We start from the raw sequence: 26727 nt of genomic DNA on the forward strand, positions 1-26727 counted from the left end.
TGGTAGGTAAGTCCTTATATTTTGACACTAAATTCCTTTAGAAAACATCATCTCCTTTTCCCAAGCAGATATAATTATTTCTTAAAGTCCTTTAGTAGCACCTTAAGGGAAACAGCAACTCAGGTGCCTTCTGTAAGATTTAGGTCTCTACTCTAGGAGTTAAGGTCTCTTACCCTCCCTGGCAAATTGGTCAAAATAAAAGGAGTGACTAGAAAGAAGGGAAACTGTTGTCCAGCTGGCTTCCTGCTCTGAAGCCTTAGTGTAGGTAGGCGGTGGGATGGAACAGAGCAGCAGCAGTAGGGATTTGGGGCAGACACTGGGGAGAACTTCCTAAAAGAGAATTAAGAAGCTCATGGTTGTGATTCTGAGACATTCAGGAATACCTATTGCAGGCGTATTTATGAAGGGACAGATACCTTCAGGGTTGAAGGGGCTGGGTGGTGGAATTATATGCATTTTCCCAGAGCAGGTGAGGCATTCTTCCCAGGGTATGGTTGCTGCTCTACATAAACAGGTTTTTCAAGCCATATCATTTCTAGGTTTGCCCACACACAAGCACAGAAGGGCCCGAGTTGCTTCTGGCATCTTCTGCAGGTTATCCTCTCTTCTCTCCCCACACCTCCACCTTGGACCTGGGTTTCTAGGATCCTTAAGCCCCTGTGGCTCCCCCCAGTGGCCCTGATGTGGGTCTTTGTTTCTCTGTACGGGCAGCGATTAGTCATTGCCATGTAACATTCCTAATCTTGTCCCTGGCCTGTTGGTCTCCATTTGCAAACTTCATTTCTTCAACAGAGACCTCTGCATTTAACAAGCCCCCATCCCTGCCTGACACAGGGGCCCTCTTAGCAGATGGTGGCCAAAACCGCAAAGGAATAATTCTCTAGGAAGGGCATTTGGGGTGCAGACTGGCCAGGATGGGGGCAGGTAGGGAAGCTTCTCTCCATCTGGGAGGATACAGGATCTGAGATGGCCTGTAATGTCAGAAGTCCCTTAGCCGGCTGTGATATTTTTCCCTTTGGTGAGTGTTCCTGGAAAGCAGCTTGTCTCTGCTGCTCAGAGCCCTCTGGTTTCCCACTCCAGTCTCAGGGTACAAGGACCCGCTGCAAATCAGCAGCACATGGGCATGAACCATTCTGGGAGGTTCAGATTCCAGGCCTGGGTCTGGGACTGACTTGTCATGTGACCTTAAGCAAGTTATTGTTCCACTACAGACTTTGACCTCATCCTGTGGATGATCTGGAAAGGTCATTGTTTTTCTGTTACTGTGATCCAAACAGAGCTGTGTAAGAGCTAACAGTCACCAAGACGGACGGGGTGGCAGGTGGGGTGGGATGATTGGCAAAGAGGGACTATCAGATTCAGCTTTGGGCACAGTATGTATGACAAGCTTAAAAGACATCCAAGGGGAGAAGTCAAGCAGGTTAGGATGCAGGAGAGAATCCAGGCTGGAGAGGTGCATGTGGAGGTCAAGTGGCAAGAGAGTTGGGGTCCAAGTCATAGACAAGATCACATATGGAGTGAAAGTGGATAAAGGAGATGAGAAGCATTCAAAAGAGACAGAGTGAGCGAATGTGTATCAAGCCCATGGCAGCTCTCTTTCTCCCTCTCTGGGTTGGAGCAAGGACTTGCTGGGGGTCCTGTACGTAAATCTCCTTTTTACTCCCTAGATTGAAAGAACAATTCCTGCTGCCCCCACAAGGCCATGGGGCTGTGCAACCCACAAACACAGCAAGGAGGACTGACATAGGCCCAGGAAGGCTCCGTGGTTAATGATTAGCTGTGCCCTCCTTGAAAGCTGCAGGGACTCTGGAGCTGTCTGCTAGATTAGCTGTGCATCCCTCCCAGCTGCAAGGGGTTCTGGAGGAGGAGGCTGGACCAAGAGATCCCCAGAGAGGGTTCCTGAAAAAACTTGGCAGGTGAGCACCATTACAAGGAATGGATGACAGGATTATGCCTCATCATGGCATTAACCAGTCAAGGCTTTCGAGGAAAATGTAAATGCTCAGGAAAAAGCAGTCTGAAATCCCTTAGGGGCCTTAAAAGAGAGTATCTGCCAAGTCTCAGTGAGGAGGCAGGGCGATGTAAAGGATCAGGTGTCTTTAGTGCAGCAAAAGGGAAGGGCTGGGATGGCTGCGGCTTGGGTGGTCAGATGGGGTCGGGGCTTGGGTAGTGGTCTGGGGAAAGACCTCTCTGAGGAGGTGAGGCCCATAAAATAAGAAAGAGCCAGCTGTGGATGGAGAGAGGGACCTGCAGGTACAAAGGCAATAAATATTCCTGCCAAGGAGGTAGTAAGGAAATCTTTATTTCTTGATCTTTTGAAAAATAGGAGAGGAGGCACCACAGATGTCAGAAGCTTTGGGGATTCTGGCTGCTGCTGCCCAGTTAACAGGGTGGGAATCCATCCAGTTAGCAGGCTCCTGCTGGATTCCTTGAATCAGAGTTCATTAGACTTATATTCTTGATCCCCCCCAGCCCCCATCAAGATGCACATGCTGGGACTCAGAGACCAGCCCACACAGCCTTGAAACTACTTTCTCTGGAACCAACCCCTGGCTGGAAATAATAATTACAACAGTTATAATGTCTAAAATGATTCTGTATGTTAGGTGCTATGTGCTGGGTGCATAGCGTTTAAGATATCTGAGCTTCAGTTGGAGGAAATACATGCTACTTTTATTAGTCAGCATTTACTATATTAACTAAACATCCTGAACAGCTCAAGTGCTTATAACCATACATATTTTTTCCCATAGATCTGAGGGTTGGCTGTGGCTGCCCTGGGCTCAGCTCGGCTCCACATGCATTACCATTCTGGGACCCAGGTTAAAGGCAGAGCGCCCATCTGGGATGTGCTGCTCTCATGACAGAGAACAGAAATACAAGAGTTGCTGGCCAACTGTGGACACACCCACTCACATCTCCTTGACCAGAGCACGTCGCATGAGCAAGCCAAAGTCAGTAAGAGGTGGATACACACTCTTCCCTAGGATGTCCAGGGCAAGTTACGTAAAAATGAGTGGGAACATATAATCCCCCTACAGGAGGGGTGGCAAATTGTTGGGAATGACCCAGCCTACCACCCCACTGTATTTTAAGGGTAAAGGGACCTATTGCTTGGAATGGAGTGTTCACAAAACCTTCAGAAGGGCTGGAGAGTGAAGCTCTAGGCTGGGTGGTTTGCTTCTAGTACAGCAGAAGGAAAAATAACTGGATGCTGAGTGCCAGTTCACTCATTACCACCAAAGATTCCTCTCCAGAAGAACCCTGTAAGGCTGGATGTATCTCCTTAGGCAGCTGATGACTTGTAGAGCAGTCTGCATAGGACAAGCTCACCTCTGCATTCTTCCCTTACAGCTCTGACCATGCATGGGCTGCGGAAGCTCCAGGGGGTTTGCATCTTGTGGCGCACTCAGATGTCACGACACACTGTCCACCTTCACACCAAGCACCTGGCATCCCTGCAGTGGGGCCATCAGGAAGTTCCTGCCACGTTTAACTTTGCTAGTGATGTTATGGATCACTGGGCTAGCATGGAGAAGGTAATGGGGTGGAGAAGAGGCACAAAGCTGGACAATTTTGCTGAGTTCATAAATTCATTTATTCATTCAACAAGTATTTATTCCACATGTACGTGTCAGGTACTATGATGAGCTATAAGGGAGATGCCTATCTTCCCTGGAGGCAGCATGGGGTGGGAGCAAGAGAACATGAACTTGTCAGAGAGAAGCGCCCAGGAGACGCCTGCAGGAGTAATCTTGTTGCCCTCTGGGCAGCTGACACACAGTTTGCCTACACAGACTGCATGTGCTCTGTTGTGACCTCCCAGGGTAAAGCAAGGACTAGTGGACTAGTGGGCTGGGTCATGGATGAAGTGGATTTGGGTTTAATAAGAGAAAATTGGCACCACCTGAAGACTGAATCAATCTTCTCAGAAAGTTATGTGTCCTTGTCATTTGGGGTGTGTAAGCAGAATGGCCACTAAGCAGGAATTATCAAAAGGGCCCAACATGGGACATCAGAGAGAGAGTGATGTGGATCCTGCCCTGGGCTCGTGCAGTTCCACGCCATCCATGCTGATCCCGCATTGCCTTCTCTTGAAGTTCTGTGCACCTTTCTGGAGGATGGAAGGATTCATCCTGGCTGCAAAAAGGAAGGAGGTGGATCTGCCAGCATAGAGTTAAAAGAATGGCACTCAAAGGGAGTCACACTGTGATGGTTCATTTCCTAAGATAGTAAATACTGATTGATAGAACCTATATAAAGAAAAAGTCTTTGGGGTTTTTAAAACTTCTTAAGAGTGTATAGGAATCAAAAAAGTCTCCTAAGCATTGATGTGGCAATTCCAAGCTGGGGAATTTATTTGACATGCTGTGTACCAGCCTACACTAATCAGTGTGCCTTCTGTTTTCTTCAGGCTGGCAAGCGACCCCCAGGCCCAGCCCTGTGGTGGGTGAGCGGCGATGGGGTTGAAGTGATGTGGAGCTTCAGCCAGCTGAATGAACTTAGCCGGAAGGCGGCTAATGTCCTTTCAGGGGTGTGTGGCCTGCAGCATGGAGACCACGTGGCAGTGATACTACCCCAAGTGCCTGAGTGGTGGCTGGTGACCCTGGGCTGCATGCGAGCAGGTTGGTAATTGGGTAACTGACCACCTGACCTGGGCACTGTCTCTCTTGTGAAGGAAACGGATGGCAGAGAAATGCAGCCACCCCTCCTAATAGATGTCCCCTCCAGAGAGGATACTGTCCCTTCTCCCTGGGAAATGCAACCCTTCTTCCCATTATTTAAGCAAACTGTGCCAAGCACTATGCTAAGGTTGCTAATACAGAGTAAACAAAATGTGGTCTGTGTACTCACGGGACTTCCAGATCTTTGAATACAGCTATTAAATGATGAATTGCACCCATAATTATTAAACCAGAATTTCTCCGAGTGGCATGAGAATTCTAGAAGAACCTATAAAAAAAATAGTTGGCAAACTAGGATATATGAGCCAAATCTGGCCCACAGCTTGCTTTCGTAGTTTTATTGCAACCCAGCCATGCCCTATTTACAGATTGTCAGCGGCTGCTTTTGCACTATAATGGCAGATTTGATAGTTGGGACAGAGAACATCCAGCCCACAAAGCCTAAGATAGTTATTACTTGGCCCTTTGCAGAAAAAGCTTGCCAAGCGCCACTATAAAAGGAACTGGCTGATCTGAGGCAGTCACAGAAGTTTCAGTGGGAGTGATATTTGGGCTGAGATCTGAAAGCTATGTAGGGTTTGTCCAGCAGAGGAGGCAAAGAGGAGTGCTCCCGGCAGAGGGAACAGCACAGAGGAGGGAAGCCTGAAAATGATGAGGAGACCTGGGAGGGTGTCTGTGTGCCCACAGCCCCAGCAGCAAGGACACGGCAGTGTCAAAGGAGCCTGGAAAGGTGGGCAGGTGCTACTGACAAAACCATGGGGGCTGTGAGAAGGATTCTGGATCCTTTGCCAGTGGGGACAGGAAACCACGGATGAACTGAGTGGCACAATCATTTTATGAACATGGAGGGTAGGTAGTTGTATTGGCCTCAGGCTGTCAGTGGTGTAACATTAGGCAACTCAATTTCTTTCCTTAGTCTTGGTAGATCCCTTACAGCACTGACAGCCTGGGGGAAATCTGTGTTCAAATCACTCTCGGATTCTTGGTCCCTTGTTACTAATACTCCCCTTTGGTCACCCCTCCCTCGCCTCCCCACTGGCTGTTCACATCAGGTTTTTCTAGGGAAGAAAGCCACCCTTCCTTCCAGGTCTCTCTAACATCTGGCTTCTCCAGGCCTCGTCTTCATGCCCGGGACTGTCCAGATGAAAGCCAAAGACATTCTCCATAGGCTGCAGGTGACTAAGGCCAGGGCCATCTTGGCTGGGGATGAAGTGGCCCAGGCAGTGGACACTGTGGCACCTGACTGCCCTTCTCTGAAAACAAAGTTACTGGTGTCTGGGAAAAGCCGGGATGGGTGGCTGGACTTCAAAACACTACTGCAGTGAGTATCTGCATGTCTTAGCTTGAATTTTCACAAAAAGTGGGATAATTTGAGAGGCCCAGGGAGCAGCATGTGACCCAGGGGAGAGTACAGCAGGGAAGCAGGACAAGCTAATGCAAGAGTACATTATCAAGTCATGGCAGGGGATGAGTGGGGCTTGATCTTCAGGGATCTTCTGAGGAGCCCACAGAATGCCTCTCGGGATTGTTCACTCAGGGATTGGCAGGCATTAAGCCATCCACACCTGACCCCACTGGCAGAGGGTCGCGCCAGGGCGAGCCATCTGCCCCATACTTCTGGGCTGCACGTGCATGCAGGCACAGCAGGCTCAGAGTCCAATGCCGTCATGGCAACAGAAGCCCTGGGGTGTGACATAAATCACTTGCAGTCCACATCAGAAGTAACACCAAGTGGGTTGAAACTCACCCAGACTGTTCACTGCAACCATGGCTAGAATCAGAGGTGTGGCCAAGGGCGTATGACGTAAAACACAAGAGAAGGCCGATATCTGAGTTTCCAGGCTCCTCTTCCCACCCACTGTATCCCAAGGTAGGCTTCTCGAAACAGAGGACTCTGTGCTTTTCTAGCATGGATAACAAGGCTGGATGAACGAGTTTCCCTTTCATGTGCCTGGAACTCCTCTACTAGAGATACATACCTTAGGAAGCCCCTGGGAGAACAAACAGTTTTTCTGATGTCATGGTCTTTCAGAAGACTGTTAGGGAAGTAGGCCACCTGAGACCTGCTCTGAGAGACTCAAAATCAGGAGCTGAGAGGGGGCAGGTGCTTCCAGGAAATAAAAGTGGGTGTACGGGGAAAACTCAAACTCATTGAGCACCTCTGTTCGCCTGGTATCCTGCTAGGGTTCCAGGCAACAATCAGGTTAACATTTATTGAGGTCTTCATTTCCTCTGTGTTTCAGTTAACTTCCTCAGTTAACACTGAGGAGGGTATTAATGATCCCATTTCACAGAAATGGAAAGTGAGACTCAGAGGAGTTAAATGAATAATGTAAAGTCACACAGTTAACAAAGTGCCGAACCTGAGCGGTTTCCAAGCCCAAGTCGGACTCAGAATCCAGAGATCTTGACCGTTCAGAAGCCCCCCCTGAAGTGGACCTACCTGCCCTTGTCCGCATGGGGGCCAGTAGGAAGAGATGATCCGCAGGTCACCTCAGGACATCAGGTGGCCGGGCAGATCTGAGGTGATAGTATGTGTCTCTGTCAGAGAAGCGTCGACCGCTCACCACTGTGTGGAGAGCGGAAGCCAAGAAGCAGCTGCCATCTACTTCACGAGTGGGACCACCGGCCTTCCCAAGATGGTGGAGCACTCCCACTCAAGCCTGGGCATCAAGGCCAAGATGGAAGCTGGGTAAGAAGGGCCCTTTCTGTCTACAGGGCACTGCCTTGCCGGGCCCTGAGCTCCAATCCAGTTTTGGGATGGGGCAAGAGAGAGAGCATGGCTGAGCAAGCTGGGTATCCTGTGACCTTCAGTGGGACATTTCTGTTTCAGATAACATGGCATCTCGGGACCCCTTCGGTGCTTTGAGCCATGTGTCTACTAGGGTGAATGATTAGCACAGGTATATATGCATTTTCCCCCCAACAGATCTATGTTTTGTCCTTTGGGGTGCTGGTAATGTGCTTTGATGCTATGCACATTCCAAGAGGGTAATATTTGTCAGCAAGAAGTTACTTTTCAAATCCATGGAGGTGGAAGCTGTAGTTGGACTAATCAGATGAACTGAGATCACAGAATTTTCAGGTCTTAGATGTCCTAATTCAGCTTCCTTCCCCTCCCCATCAGCCCATCAGTGGAATCAGAAAATACTGTGCCAAGGTTGCCATGTAACAATAACAAGAGATCTTCAGGGTCTTTTTCAGGAGAGGCTGTTCACTGTGCTAATTCTAATTTTACTATTAGAACTGGAAAAAAGTATTTTAATGCAAAAACCTCAAAAGCTTAAACATCCCACCTGTGAACCTATGGTATCAGAGAATTAAATTATTAAATAGAAGAGCTATAGTAAAATGCTGTTTCTTAAAGGGGGAGAAATAAATCATTGAAATGTAAGTAAGATATTAAATTCCCCAAAATTTGGTCTTAATAGGCTATGACCCCCCAAAAGTTTGGTCTTAATAAGCTCAGTTTCTCTCCAGAGCTGAAAGTATCAGTCAGCTTCAGTTGGGGGCATATACTCTGGTGATTCCCAGACAGAAGGAAGTTCTGCTTGTCTGGCCCAAGTCCTGTTTGCTTTAAGACAGGCTTGATACCTTTTACTCTGGCCTGAAGAGAGAAGAAGAGAGAAAGGGAACAAGTTTCACCCTGTATAAGAGCAGGGTGTCCTTAGGCAACTCAAGTATACTTAGGCAATTCACGATTCTTGGAGAAAAGAGAACCAAAGGTCTATGCCACCAAACTTGACCTTAGGAAGGCCAGTTGTTAGAATATTCACTTAGATGTCATTTGTTAATAAACATTTCCTGGGTGGTAACCACATGCCAAAACTGCGCTGAATTCTGGGGCTAATAGACAGTGAGACCAGGTGATCTGTTAAGTCATGTCAGCTGGGGTCACACCTTCTGAATAGTCACCCCATCTTGAAAAAGGATGTGTGATTAGAACAACTCTCCTTCCCCCTGCCTGCTTAGACTTACACTCCTACATATACAGACACACTCAGTGTGCACACACTTGTGCATGCCCACCTACCCCTACCCACACTTACACATACACTCATGCTCCACACACCCCAGCACAAACTCAGGTTAATATGCATGTGTTTCCTCTGTGTTCTCAGTGCATGGGTAGATCTGCAAGCCTCTGACATAATATGGACCATATCAGACACAGCTTGGATATTGAACACCTTGACCTCATTTCTGCAACCTTGGATAGCAGGAGCATGCACATTTGTCCACCTCTTGCCAAAGTTTGACCCAGCGGTCATTCTAAAGGTAAGAGAGGATCCAGTTTGCACCCAGAGAGAGTGGGCCCAAGGTTTGCACATTCCAGTTTCTTGCAGTTTGTTTCAATTCATCTAATTTTTACTAACCCGGCCATATAGATGGACAGTATTTGGTAAGCAAGATGGTAATGGTCCCTGCCCTCTTACAGCTAATGGTCTAGGGAAAGAGACAGACCTGTATACAAATAAAAGGAATATATTTAGGAGACAGGCATTGTAGGTCACTTATTCACTAAACATACATTTAATGGGCTCTTGCTCTGGTGTTAAGTAGCAGATAGATGGTGGTGAACCAAGTATAAAAGAAAGGCAGGGCGTATCAGGTATGATGTCATGTATATTTGTGTGTGTAGAGTGCAATCATCTTAAATGTACAACTTGAAAATAATTTACATATATTAGATACTTCACTAGTCAACTTGGGTTGATAGAACAAAATACCATAGACTGGGTGGTTTGAACAGCAGACACTTATTTCTCATAGTTCTGGAAGCTGAGAGTCTGAGATCAGGGTGCCAGCACCATGAGGTTCTGGTGAGAACTCTCTTCCTGGCTCATAGATAGCTGCCTTCTTGCTACGTCCTCATATGATGGAGAGAGAAGTTTCTGGTGTTTCTTCCTCTTCCTAAAAGGGCACTAATCCTATCACAGAGGATCCACTCTCATGACCTCATCTAAACCTAATTGCCTCCCAAAGGCTTTACCTCCAAATGCCATCATGTGGGGAGTTAGGGCTTCAATATAAGGATTGGGGGTGGGGTGGGGGGGCACAACATTCAGCCCACAACAACCACCCTCACAACCACCACCAGATCAAGACATAAAACATTCCCATCATGGCAGAAAGTGCCCACACCCCTCCCTGCCATTGTCCACACTCGTAAGTTAATCATTCCTTTGACTTGATCACCATTGATTAGTGTTGCCTCTTCTTGAACTTGATATAGGTGGACTCATGGAAAGTGTAATCTTGTGTGTCTTGTTCGGCTTCTTTCATTCAATATGTTCCCTGAGTATGTCCGTATTGTTACACGTATTAGAAGCTGGTTCTTTTCAATTGCTGTATAGTGTTCCATTCTATGGACCTATCACTATTTCTTTTTCTATCTTATGGCTGATGGACATTAGGATTGTTTCCAATTTGGTACTATCATCTATGAGAAATTTTGAAAAATAAACAGAACTTTTTCCTGTGGAACTTGATGAGGCAGCCATTAAATAAAATCCACCAGTTATATGACCCTGGAGCAACAAAGTGAAGGAAATGGGCTCGCTTTGCTTGCAGAGGCACATCCTATTTGGATTCTATTTGTGTTAGGGTGTAGGGCCATTTGACATCCTGGGGCCTCCAGGAAATCTGTAGCAGTTGATGGCCTACCCAGGCTTCTGTTTGGCTGGTGGCAGAGACCCCAGGAACAAACTAAGGCATGAATGGCATCCTTTAAGGTCAAAAGGTCAGGCACAGTCTGGATTCTCTTGGGAGATCCTTTTCAATTGATTCTGTCATTCTCTGTTTTAAACAAACTCTTCCTCTTTCTCTTTCCAAAAAGGATTTTAAGTGGCTTTTGTTAAATGTCACAAATAGAAAAAAACAACATGAGAACAGATGTAAAATTATAAGACCTATTAGGAAAATATAGGGTGGAGGTGTGGGGGCAGGAGGAGACAAAGGAGAGTAAGGAGAAGTACAGTAAATATGTAGGTAATTGCATGCTGAGCTTCCTGTAAGGCAAAGCAATAAGGGAAATGGGATGATTTTCAATAGCTCATTCCAGTTCATCAAGAACACTTGGAGGAAATAATCACATGATGTGATAATGTTAATCATATTTTCTGTGTCATACATTATGCACAAAGCAAAGCATGGGATAGAGGTGGTATTAACATAGCAGTTAAGAGTACAGACTGCAAATTCTGGTTCTACCACCTGCTGGTTGTGTGACCTTGGGCAAGTTACTTAGCCCTCTGATCACACTTTTTCCTTCTGTAAAATGGTGAGAATACAAACTCCATGAGGCTATTGTGAGAAGTAAAGGAGATAGCATAGAGTCTGGCAAGTATTTAGTACTGGCTATTTTTCGTAGCACTTCTAAATTGTCTGTAGGGGCTTCTAACTTTTCAAAGCACTTTTCTACCTGAATTCTGTCCCAAAAATATTTTCAGGAAAATAGTGCTGGGATTAATCTCTTATGAAACAAGTCCCAGGAGGTTAAGTGACTTTAGCAAGACCACACACCCAATTTGCAACAGCAGCTGATCTCCTTCCCTTGTTGGCTGGGGTTTATATAATTCTAGAGGTGTGTTTATGGGGGCAAGTCATTAAATTGGAAGGAACAGTTAGCCAGGGGTTGACAAAAGTGTTCCAGATTAATCCGGAAACATGTTCCAAGATGTCCTGGACTTTTCTTTATAATGATAGTAGTCATTTCCCTGCCATTTTTGGCTTGAGGGTACATGAGAATTGGGACTCACTTGGCTTGAACCAGACATGGCAAATTTCATAACCCAAGCTTGTGACCACTGTGCATACTGGTCAGTTGGGCATCTGACCTGCTAGTCCGTGTCTCAGCCGGCTCTCTCCCTCCAGGTGCTGTCCAGCTACCCAATCAACAACATGGTAGCCCCGCCCATCATTTACCAGATGTTGCTACAGCAGGACATTTCCAGGTGATGGGGCCTTGGGGTCGGTAAGGGCTTCTGGGTCTTCTGGCCCGTTCTGCATACCCCACATACACATATGCTCATCTACCTGACCCTTTAAGCGTGGGTTGCCCTATGAGGCCAAGCTCATCATCAAAGCACCCAGAATCCAGCTGTAGGCCTGGGCAGAGTTTGGTTCCAGGAGGAACACTTACCTCTCTTCTCTTCAGTTACAAGTTTCCACATCTACAGAACTGTTTCAGTGGAGGGGAGACCCTCCGTCCAGACATTCTGAAGAGTTGGAGGGCCCAGACGGGACTGGACATCCGAGAATTCTATGGCCAGACAGAAACGGTACCTGCTCCTAGGGGAACCATGGGCTGGTGGGATTGGTGGGCTTCAAAAGGCTCTCTGAGAATAAAAATATGAGCCACCATTTATCATGCACTTATCAATTAATATTTATTGAGCACCTCCATGGCATAGGTATTGACAATTCTGCAGAAATCAAACAGGCAAAGTTCCTGCTCTCATGGAGATTACATTCTAGTTGGAGTGGGGAGAAAGGCATAAACTAACAAACACATGACATGGCACCATGGTGGAAAGTTCAGGGGAGAACAATGGAACAGGTGAGAAGGGATGATGTGGGATAAGGGGCTGGTATTTCAGATAATGGTGGTCAGGAAAGTCCTCTGTCATGGGGTAGTATTTTAGCAGATATCTGGATGTATCAAATGTGCCAGACACCATACTGAGCTGCTCAGACTAAAATGAGGAATGGGGAAAAAAGAAACCACAGAGACCTCCACCTCACCTGTTGAGACATCTTCTTGGAGCTCTTGGGACACAGTGTGGATTTGCATTGCTCTATATTGTGCTGCTTATTCGAACAACCTGGCAGTACTTTTCCCTACCTCCTTTTCCCACTACCTCTTACTTGTGGCCCTCAGCATTTCTGGCTGCCTCCTCTCCACTCTTTACTTTATATCCTTCTTTGGCTGATGGGTTCCCCCTAGCAGAACTCCTGAGAGGGCTCATGGCAGCGCTGTAACTTTGCAAACAAAAGTGAGGGCATTGGAAGCGTGGCAGGCTTTCCCCAAGGAAGCCATGTTTAGTCGCTCCTTCGAACACCAGCAAAGCATCTGTGTAGGATTCATGTCAGATGCCGAGCTGGCTGGCCTTCTTAAGGGAGGCAACTTCATCCCATACTGCTTTAAAGGACTTTTGGTGTCTGAGGTCCCTTTTAATGTAAGTCTCCCTCTGAAGAGTTTATAATGTGGTTGCTAGTTAATCTTGCCTGGAGAGTGCTCAGTCACATTGCTTTCCAGCTTAGTACAGCCCCCCAGCGTGGTGGTTCCAGTAAAGAGAGAGCAAGGGAAACAGGGGCTGGGTGGGGTGGGGGGTGGAGCCACCACCAAGAGGCAACGTCAGGACTATGTTGGGACCTGTACTGTTGGATATTTTTCTTTTCTGTGATCTTATGACTCCTCCTAAAATTTGCCAATCTGTCTACTGTCTTTCACAGGGACTCATTTGCAAAGTTTCCAAGACAATGAAAATCAAACCTGGCTACCTGGGAACTGCAATTCCCCATTATGATGTGCAGGTTTGTTAGGGGAACTGAGAAGGGAGGTTAAAAAACATGAGTTTTTTAGTAATTTGTTATTACACTATTCATTGGGGAAAAAATATCTGAAAGCAAAGATATTAAAATAATACTCAAGAAAGGAGGGAGAGAGGAAAGAAAAGAGAAAGCCATTCTTACCCAGAGAAAACCACTTTGAATAGCTAGCAAATTAACTAGCTATATAAATGTATGCATTTTTAAAACAAAAATAAGGTGCATTTTGACATACCATTTTGTAACTTACTTTAATCACTGAAAAGTCATGGTGACTGGTTTTCCAGGTCAATTAATGCCTCTGTGAAACATGACCTTTAATGGCTCACAGTAGTAAGTAGTATGGCTCCCCCACTCTTTACACCTTTTGTTGGTCAATAGGTGATTTCCAAAATTTTTACTAGTAAAAAGAACACTACAATGAATATGCTGCAGCTGAATTTTTTCTCTTTTATTATGTTTTTGGGCTAAATTCCAAGAAACGAAATTTATGTATATGTATCTATGGTTACACATATAGGTCTATAGACCTAAAGTGTAACAATTTATACTTTATTTAGTGTTATGTGTAATTGCCTGCTCCTTTTTTTAGTATCTTACTTCATTCTCATACAATCCTGTGAAATAAGCTGTTATTATCTCTGTTTCATAGATGAAGGCACTGAGATGTAGAGCTTAAGTTAGCTCGAAGTCAACTAATCAGGTAGCAGAGGCATAATTTGAGTTTTCATCTATCTGATGTCCAAATCCATGGCCCTCAGAGATAATGAGAGGCTATTATATTTACTGAGCTCCTAAAACCAGAAGAATCTTCCCAAACACATGTGGTCCAGTCTCCGTAAGGGGCTTCCCCTAAACCATCCCAGGCAGATGGATTAGCAATCTGGTTTTAAAATTCTTGGCTCCCCTTGGTATCTGGTTCTTGTTTTCAGTCACCCTGGGAGCAGGGGGGTCTTCGTTTTGGTCAACCCAGCTCTTCCATGCTGCCATTCAAGCCACCTCCTGTTGTGCAGATCATTCTTCCCGTCTACTTTTCCTCCAGGTCATAGATGGTGAGGGCAATGTCCTGCCCCCCGGTGCAGAGGGAGACTTGGCCATCAGGGTCAAACCCATCAGGCCTGTAGGCATCTGCTCTGGCTACGTGGTGAGGAACCCATGCTGCTCCCCCTCCATCTCCTGTGAGGATCCTGGACTCTGAGAGGAATGAGGGAGGGTCCCAAAGTTATGTACCTCCCAAGAGGCATTGGCAGGACACGGGGACAAGGGCTATCTGGTATCCAAGAAAGGGCACTTTACCAGGAGGAAAAACTAAGCATTCACTGCTGCCCCCCTTAACCCATCACTAAGATTCCCTTTGAAGAGTTATCTTTTACCAGTTTCCCTTTTCCATCACCAACAACTGTTTTATGCCAATAAGCTTATTGCCCTTGAACTGTATATAGCAGCAGCCTCCCAAGGGCAGCCCTGCCCCTCCCTGGGTATCACCCCCCTGCTCTATGCCATTGATCTCCTTCAGAGCCATGCTTGACACCCTACGTGGACACTTCACCTCATAGCTGGGAGCATCCCAATCTTCAGACTTTGGAACATGTGAAATAAATGATCCTCCAGTCTAACTGGTGAGGCTGGTGAAGTCAGAGATTTACAAGGCCCATCCAAGCCCACTACTGTTGAACAGTTAGCAGGGAAGACCTCAAATGCAAACCTTATGACACCAAGATGATTAAGTAATAAATTAAATAATAAATGCTTATAGAAACGGTGCTGCTTACTGCACAGTAAGCACTGTCCTCAAGTGCTTCACATACATTAAACTCACTTAATCCTTTCCAACCACCCCCTGAAGTCCTTGGGCCCAAGTTGCTTGAGAAACCCCACTCCACTACCCACTGATGATCTTGGGCAGGTTAACTGATCTCTCATGCCTCAGTTTCTTCACCTATAAAATGTGTATTACAACATCTCATAGCATTATTTCCGACAACTAAAGGCATTAATATTTGAAACAATTAGAACGGTGCTATATAAGCATGTAGAATAAAAGAATCGCTATAGATCCACATTCTCATTCCAGTTATGCAGATGAAGGAAAGTGAGCCTCAGAAACGGCCACATTGCTCCTCTCCAAGCATTTCCCGTGTGCTGCCTCACTCTTTTTGCACATGCCTGTGAGGTGCCTAAGGCATGGGATTCCCCCTACTTTACTGACAAGAAAACAGACTTGGAGGGGTAGGTCATGGAGGTCATGCTGGCAGGGGCTGCAAGGTAACAGGAGAAAGTCAGGCTGGGGGTCCAGAGACTTGGCTCCTGGTGTCAGCTCTGTCTTCTGTAATGGTTGTCTGGTCTGGTTAAGCCTCTTGATCTCTCTCATCATCAGTACCCCTATTTTCCAAATCAAGGTGCTGGGCTACGAATCCCTGTGCTACCTTCTGACCCAGTGACTTAACATCCAGTTGGGAGCTCACACCCCAACACCTGAACAAGATAGGATGCACTGACATGGAGCAAACCTCAAGCCTTCTCACTGCTCATGAATAAATGCCTTGGCTAGTAGAGGCACCTGGCCATGGTAGAAACATTGGGCAGGGCTCTGGGGCCCTGCTGGTATATCTCTAGAGCTTTCAAATCTAACAAGAGACCCAAGAGAAATGTCCAATCAACCTTTGCACCCCTGAATGGTGTCATGTGGAGCAAGGGTTAGGTTGACGACTGAAGGGAAGGTGGAGTCAGTCGGAGAAAATGCCCTAGAGCAGAGGTGAATATTATCCATCAGGACTGCACCCTGGGGAGTAGGTGAGAGACCCTGCATGGAATAACTGAATAAAGGGGAAGCTCCAGTCCTACCTGGGGGCTGGGATTGGTGGGTTCAGGGCAGCCACCCATGTGTAGTTGTACAAGTTGTAAAATGAACAATCTACCAGTGTTCATGGCAGCTTTGGGGCAGAGGATTTAGGCTTTGACAGTGACTATGTCTTTCTGTGGCCATCAGGACAATATGGAGAAGACAGCAGCCAACATTCGAGGAGATTTTTGGGTCTTGGGAGACCGAGGAATCAAGGATGAAGATGGATATTTCCAGTTCTTGGGGCGGGCAGATGATATCATTAACTCCAGTGGGTGAGCTTGTTTCTGGGCGGGGAAGAATTATCTGGATCTTTATTCTGGCTGGTTCTAGACTTTTGGGCTGGCCTAGAGGTTGGGTATCCAATCTTCGCTGATGGACAGGGTCTTCTTCAGATATCAGATTGGGCCCTTGGAGGTGGAGAATGCACTGATGGAGCACCCCGCTGTAGTCGAGACCGCTGTAATCAGCAGCCCGGATCCCGTCCGAGGAGAGGTGATGTGGGAGCAGCAGCCAGTGAAAATGGGGGGCAGTCTTGGGAGACAAGTACATATAGCAGGGTGGGTTGGACAGCCTGGGTCCAAATCTTGGCTCTGTTGCCTACTTGCTGTGTGACCTATAGCAAGTTACTTAGCATCTCTGAGCTTCAGCTGCTGTAAGATGAGTTGTTTTAAAGAGTAAATGTGCTAATATTTGTAAAGTGCTTAGAAAAGGCCTGGTACATAGCAAGCACCATATAAAGTCTATTATTATGGGCCTGCAGGGAATCTGATTCCATCTACTGGTTGGCATTTGAATCAGAATCTGATCCCTGACCAGAGCAGAGAAGGGACTTGAGCCAAGAGATAGAGCCCCTGAGCCATGGGGTTTACAGTGAGAGTACAGAGAAGAAAGACACTTACAATGCCAGGGTTATAGAAATAGCCTCAGATGGGGACTAACACAGCCTGGTGCATATGTAGATGAGGGTTAAGGTGCAGAGGTATGGTGTGGGTCTGTGGCTGAGTACATCTCTGCAGGGTGCATGTTGAGCAATATCATATCTCTGTCAAATATGGGACATATAACCCTCGGATATCACAGGCAAGTGAGGCCCAAAGGGGATCATCTACAGAGAAAACCCTGTGTGTTCCAAGCACTGAGCTAAGCCATGCTGTATAGGATTTCATTTTATTTCTCGTGAATTAAGTATGACAACGAGATCGCCATTTTATAGATGCACAAATTGTATTTTGGGTGGCCCCATAAATCACTTAGGTTTACGGTCCCAGTCTTTCCTTCTCTCTCTTCACCTATAACTCGTTTCTTCCATCAGTCTCTGTTGTCCCTGGGATATGAGGAGAGCCTGCTCTCTGTCTATAATCCTACCTGCCTATCCAATAAGCCACCTGAGAGAGTTGGAACACTGGCCGTGATTAGCCCGGTTTCTTCCTTCCCCTTGCCCCGGATGTCTGGGGGAGCCACTGAGGGGACGTACAGGTGGCGGCTGTGGTGGAAGTCCGAGTGCTGATTCTGCATTATCCCAGGAGATGCGGACACACTCTGCTCCCTTTCCTCCTGGCCCCCATCCTCACTGCAGGTGGTGAAGGCATTTGTGGTCCTGGCCCCACAGTTCCTGTCCCATGACAAGGACCAGCTAACCAAGGAGCTGCAGCAACACGTGAAGTCGGTGACGACCCCATTCAAGTACCCGAGGAAGGTGAGGCCTCTAGGCTCCCATGCTCCCCGGACTTGAGGAAGGAGAGATGATTCTCCCCTTGTATTTCTCTTCTTTAGGCTGTGAATGAGGCTGCTAACCCCAGAAGTCTGGCCTGGCAATGACCAAGAAAGTCCACAATCAGTTCAGCAACTGCCTGAACATCAGCCTCAATCTTTAGCTCCCAGGGGAACAAGTGCCAGCTAATACTGGCCTATATTCCTACTCTCTGCACTGGGATTCTCACACTTGTGTTAAAAAACAAAATTCAACTGGGGAAATCCTTTCCAATGAGGTTTGAAGGCTATTCTTCTCTGACGGTGTTTCCAGAACACCCAACCACCAGGCTCCAGACTGTGACCACAAGGATTCTTTGAATTGGAGTCCAAAAAGCTTTCTTTTAAGCTGTTGATGACAGGCTGTAGCATAAGACATTAAAAACAAAGAGTTACTGGCCAAACCAGCATGAGACAACAAGATGTCAGCAGAAACTTGTATGCCATTAGACACTGATCTTCTGGGGACTGGCCCCTGCGCACGTCTCCTTTATGATTTCAAAGGAGGATATCGTGAACAATCAGTAAGACCAAAGTCCCTTAGGCCAGGAAAGTCTAGTCTAGTAGTTTTAGTAAATTTAGAGATTTTCAGTTTGAAGATCTCATTTTTCCTACCTTGCCTGATGATTGGGGGGAATATGGACAGTGATCATTCCAAGCAGCTTGCCAGGTTTTCATTAAGGTTCATATGATTTGCCCAGTGATGTGGGTGCCTCAATCACTGGAGATTATAGAAGGTGTACCCCAAGCAGGAAAGATGTCTTCAAACACAATTTCTTTGCCATTGTAAGGTCATCAGCCTTGTGACAGGAGGGTTAACCATCCAAAAAACACATGCAATAAGAACATGTCGATAACCCATAGTGTGGTGTCAGTTGAATGAAGTCCAGCTGTAGGTGTTCAGAGAGTTCAGAGGGAGGAATTCTGAGGCCTCTAGGAATAAAATACAGTTCTTACAGGATTGTAGACCTGACAGGTCAGGCATTACTGGTAAACTGTTTCTGCGGCTTTGTAGAAGTCTCCCTGCCAATGTTGATTCATAATCTGGATCATCTTCAATGTACCATGGTGGGTGAAGGAATGTAAAACACAAAAAGTGGGGCTGGGATTTGCCAGGGCATTGGGAAGAACCGAGGAACAGTCCTGGGTTTCCCAGAGACCTGGCTGTTTGATTAAGTTATAACCATTTCTACCGATCTTAATTTCTCTGATTCAGGAATAGACTGTTGTCATGTTGCAAGGAAATCAGGATGGCAAAAGTCTGTCAACAAGGAGTCATTTTGTTTTTTACAGAAGCAGGATGTACTTTATCCACATGTGTCACAATCTTTATAGATTTTTGTTGCTGCCACCTTTGTATAAAAGTCACCTGGGGCAGTTCCCTGCTACTCAGGTTCAGTTCTTTTAGTGTGAGCCTCAGTTTTGAAGAGAGCAGTTTCAGAAGGTAAGATAATTTCACATAATTTCTAGAACACTTACATACCTATAAAATTCAACATGAAGTTCGGTATTACTTCTTATTTGACAATGATTCCCATGTAATTTATCATGTCAGATAAGCCTAATTAGTTTAACAAATCCTTTGGAATGCTCATTTCTTTCAGGTCAAAAAAGACTTCATTTAGAATTTCAATTTGGTAAGTTTATACCAAATATCAAAAACAGGTTTTAAAACATTTGATGAAATAGGATTGTAGGTCACTGGGAAACAATACTTAGTTGTCTGTTTAACCCAAGCAACAGTTAAAGACATCAACTTACATAGTTGCTAGCAGAACTCAGCTCTTTAAATTTTGAAAAGATTCTGTTGTCTTAAGAGATCAAAGACCCCATACAGACAAAACATAGAATCTTTTTATTTAGACAGATTAATTACAGATAAAAATCTTTGTTTATAATTTCTTATTAAGAACAGATCTATAATCTAGAAAACTATGTCCTTTAAACATAGAAACAAGACAAATTCTAATCTTGCACCAGTGTACTTGGATACTGAAATTTATTCTTAAGTAAACTCATTTTCATCTTAGCCAGTCTGACCACACATTAAAATTATTTTTCAAAGATTCCTTTTCCATGCATCTTCTACAACTGTTTTTTTCACATTTAGATTTTGTCCTAAGTTTTCCTGTAACCAGTTGTACTTTAGGACAAAATTACTTTCTTTTCCCATAACAAAAATGCATTTCCATTCATTATGCCTTCTTTTATCAAAAGTATACATGCTACTTTTCTTGCATACAGAAATGTTTCTCTTATTATTTCTAGTGCCTCTAATTACATTAGAATCCTTAACCTTTAGAAGCCTCCAGTACTTTCTAGTGAAGATTAATAAACAGTTGTGAACTGTCATAACAGTATTCCTTAGATTTGCAAATTTATGAATATATTTCAGAATTTCTAGAAGCAGATAACTGCCTTTTTCAATTTTTCAGTGCAGCCCTAACACATCCAAATAAGTTTTAGTTTCTCTGTAATATGAAGCCAAAAGTAGATAATTCTGTTCAGCAATTAATATTTCAGTATTCTATCTTTTGGGAATAATCTAGATATTCAATGAATACCATTACTTAATTTAGCTGCAAAATTCTAAGGATGGAAGCTACCAAAGAGATTTGGAAAACTGTTCAAGTTGACATAAATATTGCTGGGAAGAGTTCATTATTACACTTTATCTTATACCTATTTAATTTACTTGTCTTATAATTTTGTTTAGATTACCTACAAAAACTTTATTAAACATTAGAGAAAGTCGGCCATTTTTCTGGTTGATAAATTCTGTAGCAGAGATAACATGAACTTATTTGATTAGTAAAGCTAGGTAAAATAAAAGTATATTTAATATTGATAACTTGGACATGTCAATTTTAGTTAAACCAACAAACTTAAACTAGCTTTTTTATTTACCAAAAATTATCCAGGATCAAATGAACTTGAAATACATTTGGGTTAATTTCTATTTTATTTCTCAGATTTCAAAATGTTTAATTGATAACCACTTCTTTTTAAGTCACTTAAGTAGAACTCTTCACAAACTGGTTTTGGCAATAACATCTGGAGGTAGAAAATACCACCCATCTACAACACATGAACATACAGACGGACACAGAGAGAGACCACCTTATTGCTTAAATTTTTTTAGCCATGAAATGGGTATGCCAATGTAAAACCCACCAGTTTAGAAAGGAACAGTTGGATTCAAACTTTTTCTTGCAGATGGGATAAGTTACGATCACCTGCTTATCTGGCCAAAGTTTATCTACTAATATTTGTGGAGAAGACACTTCAAATTTGCATTTGTCCTCAAGAACACCCTTCTGGAAGCTGTGAGCTAGATTTTGGGCAAGGGCACTTTTATAGCCATTTGTATTTTCACAAGGCTTTTTTTTCTTTTTTTTAATTTTCTGTCAGTCTAAGGAATTAGGGGTGATCAAGATAAGAATTCCTGGAGAGGTTACAAACTTTTTGAGATAAATATGGGAGGTTTGGGGATTGTTGAAAAGAAATGGGTGGAATTTGAACTGTCTCTAGAGCTACATTTCTAGTTTTGTAAGTATTTGTAAGATTAGGACAATTGATCTCAATTCCTTAAAGAATCGGGTTGTAATTTACATTTACCTCATAGGTTCATCCAGCTATCCAACTATATATAATTCTTTGGGTATATAATTCTAATGTTAACTTAGGGGAGAAGGCCTTAAAAAAAATTCCTATCAGGTTCTGAATAGTAGTTCCTAATCTGGCCAACTCTTCGACTGCAGAGCTACTTTAAAAAATTCTTTTAAATATCTTGTCAGTTTTCAGCCAGGACAAACAGTAAATATTTTCAGCAGTATTGGATAACCCTCCTTGGGCTTAAGAGGCATTCCCAAAGAGGATGCAAAGGATGCTGTCTTCCCAAGATTCAGAACCACTCCCAAAGATAGGCAGAAGAAAGAGCCAACACCCTGCACGTCCCAGGCAGGCAGAGAGCCCAGCCCAGTTCTTAGGACATAAGACAAGAATGAAAGCAATAGCTGTCTGGGCGAGAAAGGATCAATAACCACGGGTCTGGATTTGGAAAGGAAGGGGCAATGTGAAATTGTATTTTCCTCTCTTGGACTGGGCTCTACAAATGGAGATTCAGAAGAGTTGATCTGGTAAGAATTTTTCACCTCTGCTGGTTTCTGTCAGTTTTTCCAGGAAACCCTCTATTATCTACTTGGCCTTTTAAGGGAATAATATAGTACTTTGCTAGAAAATCCCTCAGTTTAATCAACAATGGGAGAGGACCAAGTGGGAGTGTCTATAAGGCCATTAACTTGGTGGTCTTTTGTTTATAGTCAGTTGTATAGTCTTTTTGAAGTGGAAAGATAATTCAGAGGACTACTAGAATGAGTACTCAAAGGAGGATAGAGGGAAGCAGTAGGACTTCTATCAGTCTTAGTATCTTTTGTTTCAGGTACCTCATATCTTTAATTCCTCATTAGCATTTTGCAGCGAAACTTTTAATGAAGCTGTTTTGGAATTTTGAAGACTCTGCTTTTAAGTGAACTTCTTAAACGACTTCATCTCATTGGAACATTCCTCACACTGGCCATATTCTAGGTTGTAATTCCCCAAGAGCTGGCAGCAGTTTGGTAGGACCCTAGCCACAAATGGAGTTTAACCCACACTTCTGTCCAACCATACCTGGCTGTAAACAGGGAGTAACTCATATTTCTAGGAATTCAATCACACCAAGCATACTGTGAGTTTTGAATTGTAAGTGATTATTTGAGAGGATCCAGTGGAGGGGTCTGATCACACATGACAGTTATTACTTAACAGATGTGTCTCTTCTTACAAGTCTCTCCTCTAGAATGCCCTGGGCAGCAGCTTCTGCTGCCTCCTTCCAGAGAGCGTGCCCTTCTTCTTGATACGCAGAGTAGCTTCCTTCTTAGCATTAAACCTGGGAGTCCCCTGTGACTTCCTTCCACCCTCTCTTTACCCCACAAGGGCCAAACAGTCTATATTTTAGTCCATACTGTCTTGATTGCAACTACTCAACCCTACCCTTGTAGTGCTGAGCACCCAGAGACAATTGCAAATGGGATGTGTGGCTATTTCAATCAAATTTCACTTATAAAAACAGGAGGAGGGCTGGATTTACCTGTAGGCTATGTTTGCCAATCCCCTGCTCTATGCCACTGTGATTTTTAACAAACTCCTTCCTCAACAAAGTCTTGTCTTATGGAAGATTCGCCCATCAAGTGCCAAGAAGATACCAGTTCCATATCAGTATCCCTAATGTTACTGTTTTTTAACCCAAGACAATATGACTCCTAGACCAATGGTCTGGCAGGCTGCATCATATAATGGGAAGCCTCCATGGATTGTCTTTCTTCGTTCCTAAGTCCGTGTCAGGTCTCAAGGATATTAGAGATGGGGGGAATCTTGAAGTCAAACACTTCCTTTGTGCAGGTGAGAAAAGTGAGGAGGTTTTATGCCTCTGCCAAGGACACCAACAGGAAATGGTGGAGATGGAATTAAAAACCAGATTTCCTAACTCTTAGATGTCTATGTCTCTAGTCCAGATTAATAACCACAGCTAATATACATACATATTTTTTTGGAGAGCAAGTGAGAGGCTTTTATTTAGAGATAAAACGAGAGGACAGAGCTCCTGGCTTATGCCAGGAGGGGACAAGGGTGGTGTCCCAGGGTGATGTCTTGTCTCGGAGATTTCTAGGAGGTTGGGATGCACACCTGCTAGGTGGTTCCATAATGTTTATCTTTGAAGAGACATTAAATTTCTTATTAGTCTTCTGGGTTATTTACAAGAAATTTACTGCTCTGATTTCCTCCCAGGATAGCAGCTTCCTGGTGTGGGAGCATATCACTCAAGACTGCCTGCTTTGCTCCCACGGTGGGCTGAGTTATTGTCTGTTTATGAAAGAGTATGTTAAGAAACTTACTTTTCAACTAATTGGGTTTCAAAATGCAATCCTATCTTCAAGATGGAATCTTTCCTATTTTCACTACATTGTTTTGGGCTTGCTTGTTAAATTGCCCAGGTTGCAAATCACTTGATTAGGGCTGAAGGAAGAAAAGCTGATCCTGGGTAAAGTCAGAAAAGTAAGCTGGGCCCCCCAGCAGGCCAAAGGAAATCTCACAATGGATTATCTTGCTTTTTTCCCCCGGAGACCCTCACCCTACTCTGTCTAAGTCTATGGTCCCTGTCTCATTCCCCCATCTACAGATAGAGACCCTAGCTGCTCCTACGGGAAAGGGGGCAATGACTTCTCTGGCTCACAGCTAATATATTTGAGTATTTACCCCACGCCAAGAATTTAGCCGGCATAATCTCATTCTGTCCTCATAGCAACCCAGCAAAGTTGTTCTTAGCCTCCAGTTTGCTCAGTGGGGAAACTGAGTCTCAGAAAAGCCAAGTGATCTGTCCAAAGCCAAGTAAGTGGTCGAGGGGAGACTGGAGTGAGAAATACTGATGCAATAGCTCAGGGGTCTGACTGCTCTGTCACATTGTATTCATCACACTGCTTCTCTGCAGTCCTAGGATATGTCAGAGGCCAGTTGACTGTACCTTTATGCCGCATTCCACCCATTCTTTTCTAGGCCTTGTCCCAGACCACCTTCTGAAACTTCTTGCTGTCTAGGGGGATAACCTGGGAGTGCTGCAGGATCAGTCCTCACTCACTGGGAGCCTCCAGCTTTAAGATCTTCTCCTCACCCTAGAGCAGGTCCTCTGAAAAATGCAATGCCATTGGAGTCACAGATAGCCCACCCTGGACTGGTGTTTCCCAACAGATGGAGTTTGTCTCGGACCTGCCCAAGACTGTCACGGGGAAAATCCAGCGTGCGAAGCTTCGAGACAAGGAGTGGAAGAGATCTGGGCAAGCCTGGGCCCAGTGAGACTTGCAGGAGGCTGTCCTTTGGGCCCTGCCCTTTTGTCCCATCCATTTCCCTCTAGGTCTTCCACCTTCTTCTAGGAACCTGAGATTCCTTTATGACATGACATTTGATTTTTATCTTTCCCTGTTTATTGGCACAAAATCTTGCTATGTTAGACATTGAAAGAAGAGAGGGTGGAAATGAGAGAGTGTAAAGAAGAGGGAACAGAGAAAAAGGAAAAAAATTAAAAGATTAAAACAGCAAGAGAAAGCAACTGAGAAAGGAGGGAAGGAGGAGGTTAGGATGGAGGGAGGGAGAGAAAAAGGAAAAAGAAGAAAAGAAAGAGCTCAATAAAAATAGAGAAAATGATGAGAAAAATGCAGGCACATTTTTAAAATTTGAAACAGCTTTAATAGGTTTTTATTTATGCTTGAATACATGTATTTCTTCATCATCATTGATTATTTTAGTTCTAACTAGCTGCATCAGATGGAGTTGAATGGAAAGTCCACATTACCTTGTCTCTGCACTGACCAACATTTCATGGAAGCATTTATTATGGGCTTGAGAGAAATAAAAGTAGAAAAATTTGATAAACACAGCTCTTTTTCAGGAACGCCGTTGAGCTATGTAAATTAATGAAGCAGTGCACAATTATAACTGGAGAAAATAAGAAATGTGACCAAAGCTAGGATAAGAAACACTGTAGCAGTTATATGTGAAGTAATTAAATAAATACACATAAGTAAATGAAAAAAAAAATAGAGAAAATGATAAAGAAAAACAATGGCAGACAGGAAGTATGGGAGAGAGGAAGGAGGGAGGGAAGCATCATTACTCCCACAGAGAGACGACAGTGAAGATGTCAAGCAGAATACTAGGTCTTAGGAAAGAAACGAAAGCCCATGGACCCCATCTCAGCCCTGAGACGAGACCTCCATACAGAGAGGCTTGTGCATGTGATGGGGACTTTGGTTTGGGTCAAAGATGACCAGAGAAGGGGAAGCTCTATTTATTGAGCATTTGCCATGTGCCAGACACTGTCCTGGACACTTTAGAAATACTCTCCTGTTCCATCTCTGTGTGGCATCTACAGACCTCAGATCACAGCTGTGAGCACAGTGTAGGCATCTCAAAACGTGTCCCTCCCCCCATGGCTCATGTTTGCGGTGATACCTACTCTTCCTAGAATTAAGTAATAAAATCATTTTTGAATCAAGACCGTGGGGATTGTCTTTGGGGAAAACAATGGGGAGAGTGGTGTTGCCAAAGGATAAACCACAGACTCAGTTCTGAGGCCTCTGGGACCCCAAAGCCAGTGATCCAGGGCAGGGAGGGAGGAGAGGACTATAATGCTTCACCTACAACCCAGAGATGGAGAGTGAATGCTCCTCGCAGGTTCAAGTGAGCGGGAGAAGAAAGCAAAGCATCTCTGAGGGTCTTCTTAAGAAAATAATAATAATAATTATAGCAAAAATGGTCATAATAATACGGATCACTTATCAATAATAATAGCAACAGTGGTCATAATAATACCAATCACTTATCAAGCCAAGTGTTAGGCATTATGCACAGTACATGTTTTAGTCCCACTATGTTCACAGTACTATTGTTTTCCCATTTTATAGGGTAGGAGTTACTAAGACTTTGATCAAGTGTTGAATCTCTAAAGCCGCAGAGCTGGCCAATGACGGCATCAGGTCTGCACACAGGCCTTTCTGCCTACAGCACCTATTCACCCCTTCCATTTGTTTGCCTTCTCTTCTGGCCCTTGGCATCTACAGTCACCTTTTAAAACAGCCACATGAATGTGGCTATACTGTGGTATACTTCTGGAGTCCCCTAAAATATATCAGAGTTTTATGTTTGGCCTGGAGGAGAAATGCAATCTGCTAATCAAATAGAAAAGCTTTTCTTTTCTCAGTCTGGATTTATCAATGTTTAAGGGAGTATCAGTTAACTGATAGCTTCCAAAAAATTTAAAATCTAGCAGATTGTTCATTCTGAGACTTTCACTGCTATTTT

General features: G+C 44.4%; 2 protein-coding genes across 7 annotated transcripts in view; both read left to right on the forward strand.

The window, feature by feature from the left end:
- The first annotated feature begins 1786 nt into the window (after positions 1-1786).
- On the forward strand, positions 1787-25072 carry LOC118928116 (acyl-coenzyme A synthetase ACSM2B, mitochondrial-like). Of its 6 annotated transcripts, none has more exons than XM_036917022.2 (15): positions 1787-1916; positions 2754-2965; positions 3355-3539; positions 4415-4625; positions 5799-6006; positions 7234-7377; positions 8807-8963; positions 11562-11641; positions 11845-11968; positions 13143-13223; positions 14281-14382; positions 16228-16355; positions 16464-16575; positions 17660-17779; positions 24619-25072. In XM_036917022.2, the coding sequence occupies exons 2-15, from the start codon at positions 2848-2850 to the stop codon at positions 24721-24723; spliced, it is 1875 nt and encodes a 624-aa protein (XP_036772917.1). In that variant the 5' UTR covers positions 1787-1916; positions 2754-2847; the 3' UTR covers positions 24724-25072. The 6 variants fall into 6 exon arrangements, with proteins under 6 accessions (XP_036772917.1, XP_036772918.1, XP_036772920.2 ...); XM_036917023.2 differs by having other exon boundaries at positions 16476-16575; XM_036917025.2 differs by lacking the exon at positions 24619-25072 and adding an exon at positions 24468-24580.
- The window catches only part of LOC118928117 (acyl-coenzyme A synthetase ACSM1, mitochondrial-like), a 43576-nt gene continuing 36042 nt past the window's right edge, over positions 19194-26727 (forward strand). The window contains exon 1 of the mRNA XM_057486999.1: positions 19194-19276. The gene's annotated coding sequence lies outside the window, so the exon portion shown is untranslated. The remainder of the gene's footprint in view (positions 19277-26727) is intronic.

Source organism: Manis pentadactyla, chromosome 10 (assembly GCF_030020395.1).
Source record: "Manis pentadactyla isolate mManPen7 chromosome 10, mManPen7.hap1, whole genome shotgun sequence".
Lineage (NCBI taxonomy): Eukaryota > Metazoa > Chordata > Mammalia > Pholidota > Manidae > Manis > Manis pentadactyla.